At 51.4% G+C, this 19,240-nt stretch overlaps 1 protein-coding gene across 2 annotated transcripts; it reads right to left on the minus strand.

Moving 5' to 3' along the window:
• Nucleotides 1-2,474: 2,474 nt before the first annotated feature.
• FBXO10 (F-box protein 10) lies at nucleotides 2,475-18,839 on the minus strand (the record flags this gene model as incomplete). Of its 2 annotated transcripts, XM_081103433.1 has the most annotated exons (11): nucleotides 2,475-4,381; nucleotides 5,380-5,561; nucleotides 6,820-7,133; nucleotides 9,079-9,348; nucleotides 10,342-10,494; nucleotides 11,878-11,948; nucleotides 13,058-13,194; nucleotides 15,127-15,276; nucleotides 16,258-17,134; nucleotides 17,545-17,576; nucleotides 18,249-18,839. In XM_081103433.1, 11 exons carry the CDS (start codon nucleotides 18,831-18,833, stop codon nucleotides 4,207-4,209), a joined length of 2,946 nt encoding a protein of 981 aa, XP_080959559.1. In that variant the 3' UTR covers nucleotides 2,475-4,206. The 2 variants fall into 2 exon arrangements, with proteins under 2 accessions (XP_080959559.1, XP_080959558.1); XM_081103432.1 differs by lacking the exon at nucleotides 17,545-17,576 and having other exon boundaries at nucleotides 2,478-4,381; nucleotides 16,258-17,091; nucleotides 18,249-18,833.
• Between the last annotated feature and the right edge of the window lie 401 nt (nucleotides 18,840-19,240).

A 19,240-nucleotide genomic window follows, 5' to 3' on the forward strand; every position in this document is an offset into this window, starting at 1 on the left:
TTCATGCTCTTCTCCGGTTTGTCTCACTCGTGTCTGATCCTAGGTAGTGGGCATTTGTAGCATATGTTGTCTCCTACAGAGGTGTGAGCAGGCAATCTAAATGCCTCTTGTGTTTCCTGATCTAACCTGTTGTGAAAATCAAGTATGTGACTGCATTCCTGATCTGCCTCTGAGAAAAGAACTGATGTGCTTATAGGGTAGAATGTGTTTTCATGCATGTTTTTTAGATTCTGAGGGGCTGTCACTTGGAATTTCCAGGAATGATTGGGTCACAGCATGTGACCAGGCAGGCCTCTGAACAACCTCTGTCCCAGAGGAAGCAGCCTGTCTTCAGTGACTCACAGAGCAGTGGTATTGATAGGGAAGAGTTTAGGATGGCAGGTACTCGTCCTGGGTGACAACAGGTGTAACCTCACTAAATGTAGCGGTGCATTCGCCGAGGCTGAAAAGCACATTTCTGTATATAAGGGGCTGGTGGGTTGAAAGGCTCAAGAGAGTCCTTGTTCCACTTGAACTAGTCTCCTGAAAGCAGCTAGCACAGTGCCTGACGCAGGCAGTGTATGTAGAATGAGTCATAGTTCATGAACTGCACCTTCTTTCCTTGGCAGGGCTATTCGGGGTAAACACTTGCAGAATAATGGAATCGTATTTATTTTTTTATAGTTCTAAAAAACCATTTGTTTACTAATACATTCACAGTGGATACCTTGATCTCACCAAGTGTCCTGCCATAAGGTCTCCTGCTGTCCTCTTTGAAGAAAGGGAGGCTGTGGGCTAGAATCGTACCCTTAATAAGACTTGCAGTTTGTGGCATAATCTTAACCTACGGGTGTTGGCTAACTGTAGACGTCCTGGAGGAAGGTCTCTGCCTGTGGCCCTGACTTATTGTACATTGTTAACAGGGATGAGATCAAAGAGGATATATATTCAACACACTGGCAGAGGACCCCTTTAGTGTCTTTTAAAAACTTTATTTTGATGTCATACTTAGAAAACAGTTGCAAGAGTAGTACAAAGATGCCCTAACCGGTTTGGCTCAGCCTGTGGACTGAAGGGTCCCAGGTTCGATTCCGGTCAAGGGCATGTACCTTGGTTATGGGCACATCCCCAGTAGGGAGTGTGCAGGAGGCAGCTGATCGATGTTTCTAACTCTCCTTCTCCCTTCCTCTCTGTAAAAAAAACAATAAAAAAAAAATATATATATATATATATTTAAAAAATAGTACAAAGAACTTCTATATATCTTTTACCCAGATTCTCTAGCTGTTACTTGTGGTGTCCAGCTGTGTGGGAGAGCAGGCCCTGCCCAATGAACCAATGAGGCTACTGCAGAGCATTCTCAACTTCCCCGTTATTCCCCAACCACAGAAGAGCTGGGATGGGTGCTCTGGTTCACTACTGCCTCCAGGTGACTTGGAGGACCTGGTGTGTCTCAGCTGCTCCTTTTTCTGCTACCAAAGCCCTAGGTAACACCTGTCCTACCTACAGGCTCTTAACCTTTGATGTAGTGAACTGTCACCGCCTGGGTCTTAACCAGCACCACCACTCAGGGCCTCAATCCCTTCTGTTAAAAAATGGGTCAATAACTTCCCCAAGTCGGTGTGTAATGTACTGCAGGTGGAACAGGAGGTGGTTTTAGTGGCACAGGGATATATCAAAACACAGGTTTACGCTGGTTAGACTAAAGGGCGGTAACAGATTCCCCCAAATGTCACGTTTCAACAAAAGGTTTACTTGCTTGGGGTATTGTGAATATCTTAATAGTCTGTTTTAGTATGAATTAGAAAACACTAGCTTTTCATTTATAAGTAGTGATGCAAACATTTCTTTTTAGTTCGGCAAAGTTAAGTGTCCTGGATAGGATCCTGGAATGGAGAAAGGACGTTAGGGAACAACTAAGAAAATCAGAGAAAACCATAGACTTTGGTAAATAATAATGTGTTCAGTATTGGTTAATTTGACAAATGTACCACACTAATGTAAGATGTTAGGAAACTTGGGGAGAAGGGTAATATGGGAACTCTGTACTACCTTATCTGCTCACTTTTTCTGTAAATTTAAAACTTCTTAAAAAAAGTCTTTAAAAAGAGGGTTTAAAGAAGAATATTAAGTATTAACTTTCTCCTCTGGTGACATGTGGATATAGCAAAAACTAAGATGCTGAGTAACTGAAGTTGGGAGAATGTGTTCCTGGGTCTGCCCACACCTGGGACTGCTACTGTTGATCTTCACAAAGCCCAAGGGCGGGAGGCAGGGCTGCAACACCCGCCCCCTACCCTCCGCCCCCCGCCCCCCCCCCCCCTGCCCCCAGCGATGCACCAGGAAACAGACCTTGAAACCTGGAAGGACAGGGTGGGCCTGGGATTCCATTCCATCCCCTTCAGAGGAAGCCTCAGGAAGGCGAGCGGTGCAGTCTGCATCCAGCTGCCTGGGAACTCCAGCATATATCCAACCAAGGAAAGTCCCCCAAAATTCCCTCTTTTAAAATATAGAACTTTATTTTAGTTGCTGAGATTTTCATAAGCGCTTGGTTCACAGAAAAGTCATTTCTTACAAAATAATAAAGGCAGCATTTTGTACAGCGACTCACATTGGGGCCACCAGAGAAGTGCAAAGGACAGTGGGGAGGGAAGAGGCCAGCGCTCTTGTGCCCAAAGTCCTCAAGGAGCCCACGCTCCTGGCTCCCTCCAGCCCCTCCCACCCTACCTGGGACCTGGGAGAGCAGCACCAGAGGGCCTGGCAGAAGTAGCCTGGGAAGCCACTGGTGAGGTGCACGACAGCGACCCCAACAGGCTGGTGAAGGCCTGGCAGGAAAGGCCGAGGGGGAGGGGATTGTTCAGGTACAGAGGCTCCTGCATCCAACCCTGTTTCTCAAGCAACCAGGGCAGGGTCTGAGCCCGCCTAGAACCTTGACACTCACAGTACAGCGCAGTGAAGGCCTTTGGGAACTGGCCTTCCTCTGCCCACTCGGGCTACAGACCCTACCCCAGACCTAGGCTGGGTCCTGGGAACAGAGACAGTGAGATGGGTCTATGCAGGTGAGTGGGACGGGGACGGGCCTGGAGACCAGACCACCAGGCGGAAAGTGCTCCGTATGGAGGGGCTGGGAAAGGAGGTGGCTCAGCAGGAAGTGCACTGCCACCTGGGGGAGGGAGCGCTCGGTGGAGATGGCAGTGTCTGAGCTCATGTGAATGGTGGGACCTGGACAGAGGGAGGGAAGGGCATGCTGGGAAGGGGAGAGCATGAGCCAAGGCACATAAGGGCCAGCAAAGGCAGTTGGTTGTCCGTGAGAACGCGGACACAGACGAGGGGCCCTAGGCAGCTGCACCTCTCCCAGGCTGGTGCCCAGGAGGGGGCGGCTGGTGTGGCTGTGCTTGTGGGATGGGAATCCTTGTGCAGCAGGCACCAAGCTAACGTCCTCCCGAGTTTGGGAGCTCCTGGCGGGTAGAGGGGAGTTGTGTGTCCCTGCACTGCCCAGCCTGGCACCTGAGCCACTGCAAGGAAGTCCCTCCTGTTCTCCACATGTCCCCTGTCATCCCTAGGTCAGCCTTTTAAGCGGGGCTCCCTGTCCTAAGCCCCTCCTCCATCACAGGCATCACATGTTTAAGTATAAAACAATATCCTTAAGGAAACCAAACTCAACTCCTCCAGCCCCTGCAGGCAGCTGGGAGGGGGTGTGGTGTCCTGGAGGGACAGAGGGAGTCAGGAAGGGGAAGTCCTGGGGCAGCTGTCTCCACCTCCCTAGAATTTCTCCCCTCACTCAGGAGTGAGCCTCTTCCCTGAGAGCCTGCTTGGTGTGTGTAAGATGCAGTTAGCTCCCTGTAACTCAAACAGAAAACCTGACCGCAGCTTCAGTACTGACTTTCCTCAACTCTTCATAATCTACAGGAGCTGGAGGGACTGGAAACCCAAGGTCTGTTCCTTTTTCCTTTGAGAAGCACTCAAATGTCTTCCTACTGAGGGTGGTGGAGCTGAAGGGTTTTGGAGGTACCTGGTCCTTAGTCCCCAGGAGGCCTAGGAGCCTGCTTCCCAGGGGCGTGGTGAAAGGGATCCGGAGCCTCCTCAGACTTGAAGGCTCTGCCATCCCGAAGGCCTCACCTCTTAGCTCAGCTGCACTGTCCGCCTGAGCCCGAGAATGGTGTGTGGTTGTTGCTCCCAGAGACTCTGGACAGTGCTCTAGTTGCCCCGCCCTGTGGCTCTCCATCCTCACAGGATAGTGCAGAAGATGCTGCGGTTGCTGTGGTACCCACCTTCCACACGGGCCGTGATCCTGGTCGCCATGGCCGTCACCTTCTGCCCACTGTGGGCTGCAGAAGGGCCTCGGAGAGAGTTTTCAAGGTGAGGGCGTGCTGGTGGGTTCATGAGCCGCCATGTATCAGACCTGGAGATGCAAAATGATACTGAATGCTTGAAATCTGACCTTTCGCTCAAGCTCACTGGATGCAGGTGTTTACATCTGGATGTAGTTTCTGTCTCCCAAGCTGGTGACGCTAAAGGGCAGAAGTCCTGCATTCTAGTTCCACGTGTGCCTTCAATTCTGCATGTGATCTTGGACAAGTTCCCTTTAGCAGCCCTAATCTCCCCTCTTTATAAGGATCTGGATAAGATCAGTGGCTTTTTTTCTTTTTCATTTTCCCTTCTCTCCACTCCAGCTGTATAACCATGAAAATTGACAGAATCTTTATTTACAATCACCACAAACTAGAAACTACAGCTGATGAATGGATAGCCAGTATGTGTTATACCCATACAATACATCACAACTGAGCAAGAAAAAGAAGGAACGACAGATGCGACACCATTGGCAAATCTCAGGACATTCGGCTGAGGAGACTCAAAAGGCTACATTCTGTATGATATCTATATCTGTTTTAAATCCTCATCCAAAGGTATGTTTTTATTGATTTTTACAGAGGAAGGGGGAGAGAGAAAAACACATTGATGTGAGAAAGAAACATCCATCCGTTACTGCTGTACACGCCCCAACCAGGGATCGAACCTGCAAGCTGGGTATATGCCCTGACCGAGAACCAAACCCACAACCTTTTTTTTTTTTGGGGGGGGTGTACAGGATGATGCTCCAACCAACTGAGCCACCTGGTCAGGGCTAACTAGATTTTACTAAGGCTCAGAGATATTGAGAACTTGCCCGAGGTCACATAGCCAGTAATTGGCAGAGCTGAGATTGGAAATTATATACCCCTTGCTCTGACAGCTTGTTTCCTCCCAGGCAGTCAAGTGCAGCTCCTCAGCCCAGGCCTTGATCTGGCCAGAGCCGAAAGCTGGCAGGACTGCAGGGAGCAAGGGCAGCCAGAATCACTGGGCCTGGCTTCTCTAGTGACCTCACTGGGGTTCTAGAAAATTGGTTTAGGCCCTTACTTTTTCTTGAAGACCAAGAACTTGTTGTTTTGCATGATGCATTCTCGATTGTTTGAGATCTGCTGAAAGATGGTCTTGTTGGTCTTTCCCTGGAAGAAAATGTTCTCCTGCACCAGAGCCTTGGTGCGGCCCCGCACTGCAATGCCGTAGGCCCGAAATGAATGGATTCGGTTCTTTATTACCTGGAAGAGGCAGACAGCTTGTTACACTGGTAGGAGAGCCAGGTAAGTGTTTCACCAGTTATAAAACGGAGGTAAGAGCATGCTGGGTCGGTGAGCAGTGAGCCATGGGAGCTCAGGGAAGGGATATCGAAGCAAACGGGGCGGGGGGAGAGGGGAGCAGGGAAGGCTTCCTGGAAGAGGTGATGGGTAAGCTATAGGAGTTTATCAGGTGCAGAGCAAGGTAGGGATGTTCCAGGAAGAAGAAAAAATGTGCAAAGGCCTGGCAGAGAGGCGGGGTGGTGCCAGAGGCCAAGGCCCACGGTAACCCAACTGAGGCAACAGCTTCCACAGCTCAGACTCAAAGCCAAGGACTTCTTTACTGCTTCCCTAAGTCACTAGTCATGAAGCCACACAGCTAAAGAGGCCTTGGGATCATGATTCACACGGGCAGGAACGGGCTCAACTTCGAAAGCCTAGCACCCAGCACAGTGCTTTGCATAAAAAGTAAGCTCAGCCGAAACCGGTTTGGCTCAGTGGATAGAGCGTCGGCCTGCAGACTGAAAGGTCCCAGGTTCGATTCCGGTCAAGGGCATGTACCTGGGTTGCGGGCACATCCCCAGTAGGAGATGTGCAGGAGGCAGCTGATCGATGTTTCTCTTTCATCGATGTTTCTAACTCTCTATCTCTCTCCCTTCCTCTCTGTAAAAAATCAATAAAATATATTTTTTTAAAAAAAAAAGTAAGCTCAGAGCTCACTGTCCCATTGGGAGACAGATGAGCAAAGGAACATTTACAAAGAACAGTGGGAAGTGCTCTGTGAGGTAGGGGTGGGCATAAGCACCTTTGAGTCCAGAAAAGGGGTGCCTCAATAGTCTGGGGACTCAGGGAAGGCTTCCTGAAAAAAGCCATAGCCAAGCTGTAGGACTGAGAGAAAAAGGGGGGGAAGTGTCCTGGGTCTACAGGGAATAGTGTGTGCAAAGGCCCCGAGGCAAGACTTCTTTCCTCATTAAGCACCTACCACATACCGGGTCCTGTGTGAGATTATTCTGTGAGCAGAAATCTACAACAGCCCTGACCTTGGCCTGGAGACCCAGAAGATACCCCAGGGGGCACCCCCACCCTAGCTTCCTGCTGGTAACTCTGATTCATCCTTCAGGGTCCAGTTATATGTCCCCTCTTATGTGAAGTCCCATTTTTGTCTTCCAGGCTGAGAAGGCAAGAAAGCTCTCCCAGGGCTGTGCCATGGGATACACACACACACACACACACACACACTCACCTTAGTGTCAGACCTGGGCAGCAGCTGCAGCCCGCTGCCCCGATTGCCAATGATGTCATTTTCGATGACGACGGTGCTGTCACCCTTGGTGATGATGCCGTGGCCTCTGTTGTCATAGATCCCATTGCCCCGGAGCTCTACCTTGCACTGGGCCTCGACCTTGACCCCACTCTGGCGGTTGCAGGAGATGCTGTTGTTAGCCACACGGGTGAGCTGGCTGCTCTGGGCTACAGTGATGCCTCTGTCCCCATTAGCGTGGATCACATTGGTGATGACGTGCAGCGCCTCACTGCTCTGGATGTAGAGTCCTGAGGCTGCAGGTGGAGGGGTGGGGAGCAGAGAAAGCACAGGGTGGTCCCAGGGTCAGCCCTGACAGCACCAGTCGGAAAAGCCTTCCTGGAGCTGTGCCCCCAGGAGAGAGGCAGGGAAGAGAGAGCAACACTCAGAACCAGCCCTTGGGAGCTGCAGCTTCCAAGCGGGCTGACACCCAGAGCAGGAGGAAACCTGGGAACATCAAGAAAATGCTGTTCCTCCTGAAATGAGTCCTCATTAAAGGTGCCAGGGAAACAGGATGCAAGATTCCACAGGCTCAGCTGGTCGTCTGGCCCAGGCTCCCATCCTGTACTGAACGCCACCTATGTCACAGTTCTACCGCCACGTGCACCTCTTGTGATGGAGCCCTCACCACCCCTTCCAACTCCAGACAGGCCTACCTGCTGGAACGTTGTTGTTTTGTTTTCTTTCCCATACTGACCTAGAATCTGCCTCCCTCCTGTTTGGAGAAATTTGTTTATATGGGAAATTCTATAATTTTTGAATTAAAAAATTGACTAAAGTAATATGTGTCTAAAATGTGTTAGAAATTTTGGAAAGAGAAAGCTGTTCGGGATATTCGTAGAAAAAAAGCACAAATGAGCGGGCTCAGAGCTGCCAACGTGGTCGGGAAGGGACAGCACGGCAGATGGACCCGGTGAGAGGGAGGACTCCCAGGGGCATCCAGCCACCACCAGAGCAAGCTGGTCCAGGGCAGTGCGGGAGGAGTGCGGGGAGGCCGACGATGGGGTCACATGGGAGCAATCTGCGCTGCGAGTTCAAATCTCTTGGTGGTACCTGCCTGTTGCTTCTCCTGCTTGGTTGAGAACAGCAAATATAAATGAAGAATCTGTGGATACATGCAGCTTTTCCTGTCCTGCACAGGTGGCCACACATTTCCCTGACTCTGCCACCCAGAGGAATGAGCTTACCAGGCCTGGTAACCTCTTTTTTTTTTTCCTTTATTGTTTAAAGTATTACATATGTCCCCTTTTTCCCCCACTGACCTCTCCCTGACCATTCCCACCCCTAGCACATGCCCTGACTCCCCTACTGTGTCCATGGGTTATGCTTACATGCAGGCATATAAGGCCTTTAAGTTGCTCTCTTACCACCACCCCCCCTCCTGCCTTCCTTCTGAGGTTGGATGGTCTGTTCGATGCTTCTATGTGGTAACTTCTTTTTAAGCCTCTTTTTAACAAGCCTTCCTCCATTAGCCGCTCAACAGTGCTTCTGATAATCAGCCCAGTTAGGAGTCCTGGAGTTAGATAACTCCACAGTAAGTTTCGTTTTTGTTTTTTTTTGTTTTTAATTCAATAAACATGAAATACCTACTATCATCGTTTTTTGTTAAATGAAAGATAACAGATTTAAAACACACTTGTTTTTCTATACAGCTAAGAAAAATCATTGCCAATTAAACCATGATATGCCATCAATTGGAAGACACATCTCATCAAAGATGTTAAAATGTGAAAAATGTGTCTCAGAATTGGTTAGCAATGTGCCCGCCAGGTGTGGGTTTAGCACTGCAGGGGAGAGGGCACCAACATGGGTGGGATTCCGTCTTTGCCTCAAGTTCACAGCCTATCAGAGTTGATGAAACAACTCCAGACACAAGTCCCCCTAACACGTGCCACTGGGGTGGGGAGGGCACGGTGCAGAGGAGGAGAGGGTGCTGGTGCGTCGCCAGTGGCTCTGAGGTTCGTGCTGTCCGGGCTGTGTGAACGGGAGGAAGGGAATTTCAAGCAAGAGAAGCAGCATGAGCAAAGTCGGGGGCTGGGGGACAAGAAAGGGTGGATTCAAGTCTGGGGACTGGGGTATCGGGTGAGTGGACAAAAGAAGTGGCCAGTGAGGCCGGAGGGCTGGAAGGGGAGCCCGTGAAGGGCCATTAAGGCGTGAGACCTCGACGGCTCTGGAGCAGGGGCGGAGGGCGAGGGGACTCACCTCCGTTGTGATTAATACTGTTGGACTCCACAAGCGCTATGGTGACGGGCTGGCGCAGCGGGTCGTCGTCCTTCTCCAGCTCGGGCTCCCAGAGGATGGCATCCCCATCCTCGCTGAAGTTCTCCTGGGCCCCATGGCCTCCAGGGAGCTCCCTGGAGCCCTCCTTCTGGCTAAACACCGCCACCCCGTACAGGCCATTGTAGCTGACGTGGTTGCTTGTGACGTGGGGCAGGCTGGACGACATCATCCACACACCACAGCCCTTATTAGCTGGGAGAGTGAGAGCAGCTGGTCACCGACACAGCAAAGGGTGACAGCCTCCAGCGTCTCCCCCCGAGGGGAAGCAAAAAACGCACTGGCCCGGGCCACAGAGTCCCTGACTTGCTAAAGGCCTGGGACAAGTCACTGTATGGCTCTGGCTGCAGGCTCCTTCATACGAGAGGGCAAGTAACAGTCAGGATCATCTTTCAACTAGGATCATTCTGTCGGTGTACAAGTGTTCTGAGAAACGTCAAGGCCACACTCCAGATCAGAAGCACAGAAGCCCATAGTGACAGGGCCAAAGGGGTCACGGAGTTCATCTAGCCCCACCCCTCCCTGAAGAGACAGAGGCAGCTTCAGTTTGAACCTCAGCCCCACCACTTCCGAGTTATATGACTTTGAGTCGTTAATGGAACCTCTCCATGCCTCAGTTTCCTCGCCTTTAAAATGGGGTTAACTGTCTCAGAAGGCAGACATGAGGATTAAATGCAATAATGCATAGAAAGGGCCGTGCAGCGTTGGGTCGGAACAAGTTAGCTGCTATCATGCTCACCATCCTCAAATACACAGTTCAGAAAGACGAAGGCTTTAACCCAAAGTCTGAGTTAGTGAGAACAGCTTGCTTTCTATGATTGTCCTGTTTCTCCCCTATTATTTTCAGTTCTCTGGGTCACAAGAAATGATGCTCATGTATCCAAGCCTAAGTGGCCCTGTCCTTACACAACACCCGACTCCCGCCTTCTGCTGTTTTAAATGGAGACAAAGCTCTCTGCTTTGCTGACCCCACGGGATCGCTCTGATTACATGGCGATTTGCCGGAGGCTCCTGAATGCTGAGAGGGGCTGTGTAACTGTGGCCCGAGATCAGTGCTATCATTCAGACGGGTCTCTGAAGCCCAGGGAAAGGCTACAACTTTATCAGACCCACAAAGGAGGGTCCTGGGCTTCCTGCCTCCCAGGCAGGACTGGACCCCAGACCCCTCCCCCAGAAGGTGCTCCTCACCATAGATGGTGTTTCCTTCTATCAGCCCTTTGCCTTCATCTCCCACGACCACGCCGTCTGAATAGCCAAAGCAGATGAGGTTGCTCCTGAGGACGGGGACCCCTCCGCGGCGGATGTCCACACCTCCCCACTGATTCTCACGGATGACGTTTTCTAGGGAGAAGCAAGTAAGAGGGTCAAGACCAAGGCCACCTGCAACGCTAGCAGCGAGGACTTGGGCAGTTGAGAGGAACGACAATCTGGACCAGGAAGCTCGGGGCTGACCCAGTCAGCACCCTAAACCTTCTTTGGCATTTCAGGGACTTGTTTGCTATCTGCTTTCCCCAAGGCAAGCTCTGTGTCTGTCTGTGCTCTCCTACATTCCCAGTTCCCAGTGGCCTTGGGAACTGATGACTAAGAATAATGGGCACTGGAGTCCCTGAGCCAGGGCCACGCAGGGGATGTCTGCCCTGGGCGGGTGTGTGTGTGTGTGTGGGGGGGGGGGGGGGCTGTTTCCAGAAGGGCTGAGGCAGAACCCAGCCATTCCCCCAACAGCCTGAGGAGGCGCTAGCTTGTCCTCAGCCTCAGCTCTGGCTGACCTCTCCCGCCCCTTCGCCTGCTCAGTAGTGGGCTGGAGAGTCCCAGCCAGAGCATGGTCCTGGACCATCTGCGCCAGCACTGAGGCAGGGCAGACGCTCAGACTGCTGGGACTAGAGGGCAATGGCTCATGAGACCCTGTGTGACTGGCCCTGTCCTGCCTCTGTGACCCCATCTCAAACCCTCACACCTCGTCCACCACACTCCAGTCACACACGTGACCTCCCGGCGCCTCGGGCACGCCAGGTCTGTTCCCACAGGTGGCCCTGCATGGAACCCAGTCCTTTTCCCAGGGTCCTTCTCATCATCCAGGTTCTGGCTTACAAGCCACCTTCTCAGAAAGGGCTGCCTGACCACACAATCTAAATGCCACAAAGTCCCTCTAGCTCCTTATTCTAACTATCTGTAGAGCACGAATCATCCTCCAACAGGCCTTCGCCTGCTTGCATATGTATGCTTTTATTTATTTACTTGCTTCCTCCTCCTAAAATGTCAGTTCCTGGAACAGGGATGGTGTCTGTGTCGTTCAGTGCTGTGTCCCCGACTCCTGGTCCCGGAGAGCAGGGCTCCTGGGTACAGTGAGTGTATACTAGTATGTGTATAAGGGGAGGTCTGGGCAGGCTTCCCCGAGGAAGCGACACCCAGGCTGAGACCTGCAGGGGGAGCAGGAGTTGGCCAGGCAGAGGGGAAGGGAAATGGGGATGGGTTTCCAGAGCAGGCAGGAGCCCGTACAAAAGCCAAGAGGAGTTCAGACATTCTGTGTGGCATCAATGTTCCTGACAGCATGATGCCAACCACCCAGTGAGATCCTGTGAGCACTGGGCCAGCATCCCCGAGTTAGCCACTACTAGCAGGAGGCCAGTCTGTCCAGGTGAAGGACTGGGGGCGGGATGCGGGGGGTGGGTGCGGGTGAGGCAGAGCCCACTACCTGACTGGCCAGGCTCCAGCATCCCCACCTACCTGTGATGAGGCCTTTGCCATTCTCATTCACAGCTATGCCGGCTGCACGGCCCTTGAAAATGTGGTTCCCACTAAAATGTAAGGAGAATAAGACAGGTGAGACCAGACCAATGTCATGCGTCGAAGACGATGCCGACTCAAGGTGACTGACTTCTTTTGTGGGCTTCCCCAGATGGCTCAAGTCCACAGCAGCATACAGCGCTTCCTGAAGTCCTAGAAGCCGGCATTTAGCAATCTTCGGTTATCACCGACCAAAAACTAAGCCTATAGCTATGCCATAGAAGCACAAGGCTCCGTGGCCTCTCTTGACTGGCATCCACATACAAACAACATTTTATTTATTTATGTATTAAAATATATTTTTATTGATTTCAGAAAGGAAGGAAAGGGAGAGAGAAATATAAACATCAATGATGAGAGAGAATCACTGACTGGCTGCCTCATGCACGCCCCCTACTGGGAAATGAGCCCGCAACCCGGGCATGTCCTCTGACTGGGAATCGAACCATGACCTCCTGATTCATGGGCCAATGCTCAACCACTGAGCAACACCGGCCGGGGCCCAATGCCACCTTTTTAATAAGGCCTTCCCACACATCCCCTCTCTGGGAGCTGTGCATTCATATACTTGTTGCTATGGCACAAACAGCAGAATGGCTCACGCCCTCTCCTGATACTTTGATAGATTTATCCCAGTCTGTCCCGTACAATGGCTGGGAGGGCAGATCCATGGTCCCAGTAGTGCCACCGGCCCTTCCACCTACAGCTCACACCGTGACAGATTTCGATGTGCTTTCATGCTGAGGTCAGAAGGAGCCTCCAAATCTTAGCACAGCATCCCTGTGGCCACTATCAACTGACTGGAGTTAAAATCTCTTCTGGGCACATATGTCCCCCAGACGAGAGTAAGCTCCGGGTCTGGCCCTTGCTACCTCTGTTATCATTGTTAGAAGTGTTCAGTAATACTTGCTGAATAGAATGGCCACATGGTTAACTGGAAGGGAACACAGAAACACAAAAGTGGTTGCGCTATTGTGGGATTGTGGGTGCAGTCTATTCTGTGCTTGGTCTGCACAGTTGCTTTAGCAAACAAGAATATTTTCAAATGGGGGGAAGCTGGGAGTAGGGAAACAGATGAGAACCACGGTGAGCAGGACGGTCTGGGGACAGCAGCGCATACCTCACCACTGGGTTTCCATGGTACAGGATATAAATGCCAGCCTCCTTATTGGAAAAGATTTGATTGTTCCGGATGATGCCTTTCCCATTGCCAAGGACGACGATGCCTGAGCGAAGGCCGTGGTGGATCTGGTTACACTGCAAGTGACATGAGATGCCACAAAGGACAGATCAGATAGGCCAGCCAGAAGCAGAGTGCTCGCGCTGCCCCACAGCAGGCCGGGACGAATACAGTGGGGAAAGCACTGTCCCTGGAAGAGCCCTAGCACACGACCAAGGGCACAAGCCCCGCTGCCCTGCACAGGTGCACACACGGAACCCATCAGGGAGACCCTGAAGACAGGAGCCTTCATGGCCTCGCCTTTGAGACGCCGTGGTGCTGGCCCTACCGCTGGGGGCTCTTGCTTGTCACTGGCAGGCAGGCTACTGGAACTTTCTGAGCTCCCACACGCAATCATCTGGCCATGCCACACTTCCCAGGGTCAGGGGAGCCTACCTTCAGGAAAGGGCAGCACCCCAGTACACGAGAATGTTGGCTAACCCAAGGGGGCCACATCCGGGGAAGGGTGAGAGCCAGGTGGCTTCTAGTCCACAGTTCTTGTTCAGGGGAACGCTGGAGCAAGGTACGGCTCTGGGGAGCTTAGCTATCCCATGGGGCATGAGGTCATAGGTGTGTGAGCTACAAGGAACCTTGGAGATATCATTCTAATTCCTCGTACAAAAGGGCAACAGGCCCAAGGTCATATGTTTGTGGCAGAGCTTGATTTGAAATCTAGTTTTTTCTGTTTCCCAGTCAGTTAGTTGCTTTTGCCCAGTGACAAAATTTTTAGATTATAATAAATTACAATAACATTTTTTCACTCTAATTGTTAATTTACAGCCCCAAATACAATCCCATACTTACACCAGGAAGTTAACTATTTCTCTTTCACAGAAGGTTCCAGTTTGCCCAAAGTGTCCCATGTTGCAAACTCTCCTATTCTTACTTTTCAGACTTTCTCCTGACGGGTTGGGCCAACTCACCAGGGCAACCACGGCCTAACAAAAGTCCCCCAGGGTTGAAAGCTCTGTGAGAGGGGTGTATGCGATGACATTTCCATCCACATCCTTTCACAAAGCCAGGACTGACATGCAACACCCCCTTCCCACTTCCACCTGATAACTGGCCCGCCCCCTCTGTCCCCGGAAATAACTTTCTAAGCCATGGTCATGCGTCAAACACCAGCTGCATGGCAAAAACAGTGAGAGGAAGAGTTTGAAAGAAGACACGCTAGGCCTGTCTCTTTAAACACAGTTAGGATTTTCCTTTCTCTGCATTTCAAGGGCAACTTAGATATAATGGGTTGAGCTCATCGACCCTGAAAAGACTGCCTAGGTTCAAACCTCAGCTCTGTCACTGGTTTGGAAAGATCCTCAGACTCTGTGTCGCAATGTCTTATCTATAAAAAGGTGATAATAATTCTACCCCACAGGGTTGTGTAAGGATGAAACCATAATTAAGTACATATATATATACAACGTTCTTAGAATGACCTGGCATATAATGAGCACTCACAGAAGGGTGGGTATTATTTTTCCAGGTCCGTAAAAGTCCATCACATTCCCAGTTTCTCGGAAGCCTGTCTCTCGGGAAGGCCGGGGCGGAAAAGGGGCTGGTCTCTCAAGTCGCTAGTCTCATGGGCTAGGATTTTAAGTGGCTTTCACACTGGTGCAAAACCACACTCACCATATCCATGAAACAAATAACCTTCAGAACTAAATATCCTTTTTATAGCAAAGAATGAACTAACTTGGTGTTTTATTTCTGATCCACGTGATTTTTAGGGCAGACATCGTCATCTTTAATTCTTACCAAAGTCACAAACCAACGAGAGCCTATCAGGGCCCTGTGAGTGTTCCCTGTGACTGGACCTCTTCTTACTGACGGGGAAACTGCAGGGAAAAGGACAGGGAACCCTTGTACACAGAAAGCACTATTTTTAAGATGGCAACACTGATGTAAATATCCCCAGAAATGGTTTCTGAGAAGCAAGAGCCACCCTGAGAAGGCGTGAAGACAGACAGGAGTACCAGAACGAGCGGGTTGGACTTCTTCCGGATGTCCACGCCAGCCTCCGCGTTGTGGTAAATGTTGTTGCCGGCGATCAAGCCTCCACCCTCCAAGCGAAGAAAGATGCCTGACGCTTTGCAGCGGTGAATGTCGTTCCTGAGCATGACGATCTAAGCAGGGAAGAGAAAGCCATTTGTTTTCCTGTCACAAAGGATTAAAAGAAAAAAATCACTCAGGGACACCGATTCTCTTCCTTAGAGTCTGGTCTGTGCTGTGCGCCTGCAGGCGAGAGGCGCGCCTTGAGGTCACACGGCCGGCCGCTCTCCAACTGTGTGTGCCCAGGGCAGAGCCATCTCCGTGCCCTTCCTGGCTGCCCCGGCACCAACCTCACACCGGTTCTTTAATGAAACCTGATCGGAGCTTGGCCCTGGGCTCCATAGTCACACCTTTTGAGCAGAATAACTGGGTGATGGGATGACAAAGACCCTTAGAGAAGATGGGATTCAGTGGTCCTCACACTCAACATGCATTGGGGTCACACAAAGATTCCCCAGAGGTCCAAGGGCACAGCTACGAATGGAATCAAGTTCCAGATCTACCACTTCCTACCGGCCTTCGCAAACGGCCCCCTGCCTGAGAAAGCTGAGAGTAAGGTTCTTTTCTGGATCAGGCCTTGCTCCTGGGCACAGGGACCAGCTCAGTAAGCCCTGCATGCCTGCCCACAGCCCCCTGCTTGAATTAATGCCACTTAGCATATAAGTATGCTCAGGATACACCATGGATATATATATATTTTTAGTCAAAAACTCTGACTATCTATTTTTCAGGTTCCTGTCCAGAGACTCACTAGCTGCATAATTGATTCAATGGCAGCACAATTCCTGCAAAAAGTCCTGAGGCCACAGTTTAACAGGGCTACAACTAAGGCTCTATAATGGTGTAAAATGATAAAAATAGCTACTGCCTTCCCCAAATCAGATGATGGAGATAAGGCAAGTGTGTTATCAGTTTAAGAAAAAGATGATTAAAAATATATATGCAAAATAGCCCCATCAAAGCCTTCCTCTGCATATAGCCACAAGAGACTTCTCATCAATCAATCATGTCCTGGTGACTCGTGAGGCCGCATGGCATTGTGGCTATGACAGCACCTTGCTATTGTGTATACACCGCACTGCGTAAGTCAGGTTCCGGAAGATGTTTCCTTCCATCTTGGCTCGGCCATAGGAGCAAACGAAGACGCCTCCCTTGCCGTCCCGGAAGAGGCACTTGCGGATAAGGCAGCCCTGCACGGAGCTGGCCAAGGCCATGGCCTCCTTGTCCTTCTGCAGCTCCTGCTGCAGTGAGTTCAGCACGAGGCAGCTGGGCAGCTGAATGGAAGCTCCTGGCAGAGGTGGGCCCAGGAAGGAGCCCCCCAGGACAGGGCGTGGGCCCTGCACTTGGTAGGATAGTCTGTACGTGAGCTGCTCCTCATCCTCATCCTCACCGCTGGGACTCAGACCTCCATCGCTGCTGTCTGGGGTCTGGGCCAGCCTTTCCCCATCGCTGCCCACCTCTGCCTCCTGTGAGCTAGCCTTGGAGCCTGGCTTTGGGGAGCTAGAGACTGGGCTGGTAGGGCTCTGGCTGCCCTCAATAACAATGTCACAGGTCCTTGGGCTCCAGGCCTGGTCCCTGCTCTCCAGGTCCAGGGACATTAAAAAGTCAGAGTCCTCTGTGGGGAGCACACTGGGAGAGGACTTAATGAGCCCCAGTAGATACTTGTAGGCCCAGTTCTTGTCTGCAGACGGGTGGCCCTCAACTGTCACCGAGTTGTTTTCGCTGCCCACAAATTCACAGTTTTCCAGGACACACAGGGGCACATTGTGCAGGAAGACATGGGTGTTTTTGAAGGTGCAAAACTTCACTTGGCAGGTGCCTGGGCCATGGACCTGGATGTGCCCATTTTCAAAGTTGCAGTTGTCAAACTGGACATGACCTGATGTTGTCTGGGGAATGAAAAAGAGAAAATGAAGACAACAGGGATAAGATCTGTATAGCTGGTCAGTACTCTAGCTGCTCGTTAAGGAGGGTGGAGCATGGAGAGCCATTTGCCCTGCTAATCATGCCCCCTTCCCCACGAGGGCATGGGCCAGCTGATGCCAAGAGGGACCTGGGAGCTGCTCTGCATCAGAAGGAAGACAGATAATTTGGAGTTGCCTGCCCTTCCCTCCATCCAATCCCAAAAGGTCAGGGAACAGAATGGAAACGGATAATAGCAGAAAAGCTCACCTAGATTATGAACATAGACTCTGGATTCTATCTCTGTCCCTTAATAAATCTGAGATCTGGGTATGTCACTGAATCTTGTTGAGCCTCTGTCTGCTCGTCTATAAACCAGATAATACAACCCATCTTAACAATGGCTAAAAAACATGCCCAGCACACAGCGAGCGCATCACAAATGATTGTTGGTATGATGATCATTACAAATCTGAGAGACAATTTAGCGGACATGGGTGGTAAAGTGGCAATATACTTTTTATTGATTAAGTACATAATCCAGGGATTGCAATTCGTTCCTAGGCAATGGAAAACTGCAGGCTCTCTGCCAGGAGCCACCTCGGTACATGCTTTGCTATGAACACAACTTCTCTCAGTGTTCCTGGGGGGAATGTTTTGGGACTGGTATTTCCTGACCCTCTCTCCAGTCGCCCTTGGTAAAAACCTGGTCTTCCTTGACCCTCCACAGGGTGGGGCTGATGCACTGGGGGCCGCTGGCCTCCCCTCTGGCTCCCTCTGGGCATGCTGCCACAAAGTGTTCTCCGCTTTCCGTCACCATGTGGCACGCTCCAGAACCTGGATTTCCTACCTACTTGCTGCAGCTTGGCTTCAGCTGACCCAGTTTGGAAGGGAAGAAATGCACAGCCACTTCAGACTCAGGTCCAAGGCTCACTTTTAATACAGCTTTGCCAGGAACAAAGCAGAATGTTAATCTCTATTGATCCAGTGCCTACTTCTCAACTGGAGCAGAACTCAGGGGAGTGTGTTAGAGCAATAACGAATAAACTCTCAATTCCAACAAAAGGGGGGTTACAAGCCCACTGAGAAGAGGCCAAACGCAGGGTCAGGGTGGAAGAGGCCATCCTCTGAGGGGGGTACCCACCTTGAACATGAAGGGCGAGAACCAGGCTGGCATGAAGACGAGGTTGCACAGGCGTGTGGTTGAGCAGTGCTGATCGATGCTGGCGAGCAGGGCCACCTCCCCCAGCTTGCCGTGGCCGACGATCTCCACGGGCACCTTCAGGACGACTTCGCCCTGCTCCTCGTGCACTCCAGGGAACAGCACAATGCGGTCATACAGGCTGGCCACGGCCAAGGCGCTGCCCAGGCTGTCGAACTCACGGCCTGGCCCGACGCTCAGGGTACGGCGCTCCCGCCTCCGGCGAAAGAGAGAAAAGCAGACGGAGGACTCCAAGTCCAGGGCATTCTTGGTCCACGTCTTGGAGGCAAGGTAATGCTGCTTGAAGGCCTCCCTCCAGGACTCGGGCTCCACGTCAGGCTGGTTGGGCCAGTTGGGGTGGCGGCACTCGGTGCAGCCCAGACACAGCTGCCGCCAGCGGGTGCTGTCGAGGCTGAGGACCAGTTCATACCAGGCCCTGCACACCAGGCTGCAGCGGCCCAGGTCGGGGAGGTGCAGGTAGGCTAAGATCATGCGCCACAGCTCCAGGGGGAGCCCGCCAGTCTCCATGGTCACCTGGGGAGACAAACACAGAACAAAAGAGGCTTTTGCTGACCCTGCTTGAAGTCCCCTTCCTTTTTTTAAAAAACATATTTTATTGATTTTTTTACAGAGAGGAAGGGAGAGGGATAGAGAGTTAGAAACATCGATGAGAGAACATTGATCAGTTGCCTCCTGCACCCCCCACCCCCCCCCGGGGATGTGCCCGCAACCAAGGTACATGCCCTTGACCGGAATCGAACCTGGGACCCTTCAGTCCTCAAGCCGATGCTCTGTCCGCTGAGCCAAACTGGTTAGGGCTCCTTTTTTTTTTTTTTTAATAATCCTCACCTGAGGAGTGAGGATATTTTTCCATTGATTCCTCAGAGAGAGTGGGAGGGGGAAGGTCTCCCTTCTTAAAATACCCCCTGCCTTCT

This window comes from Myotis nattereri, assembly GCF_964212035.1.
Source record: "Myotis nattereri genome assembly, chromosome: 12".
NCBI lineage: Eukaryota > Metazoa > Chordata > Mammalia > Chiroptera > Vespertilionidae > Myotis > Myotis nattereri.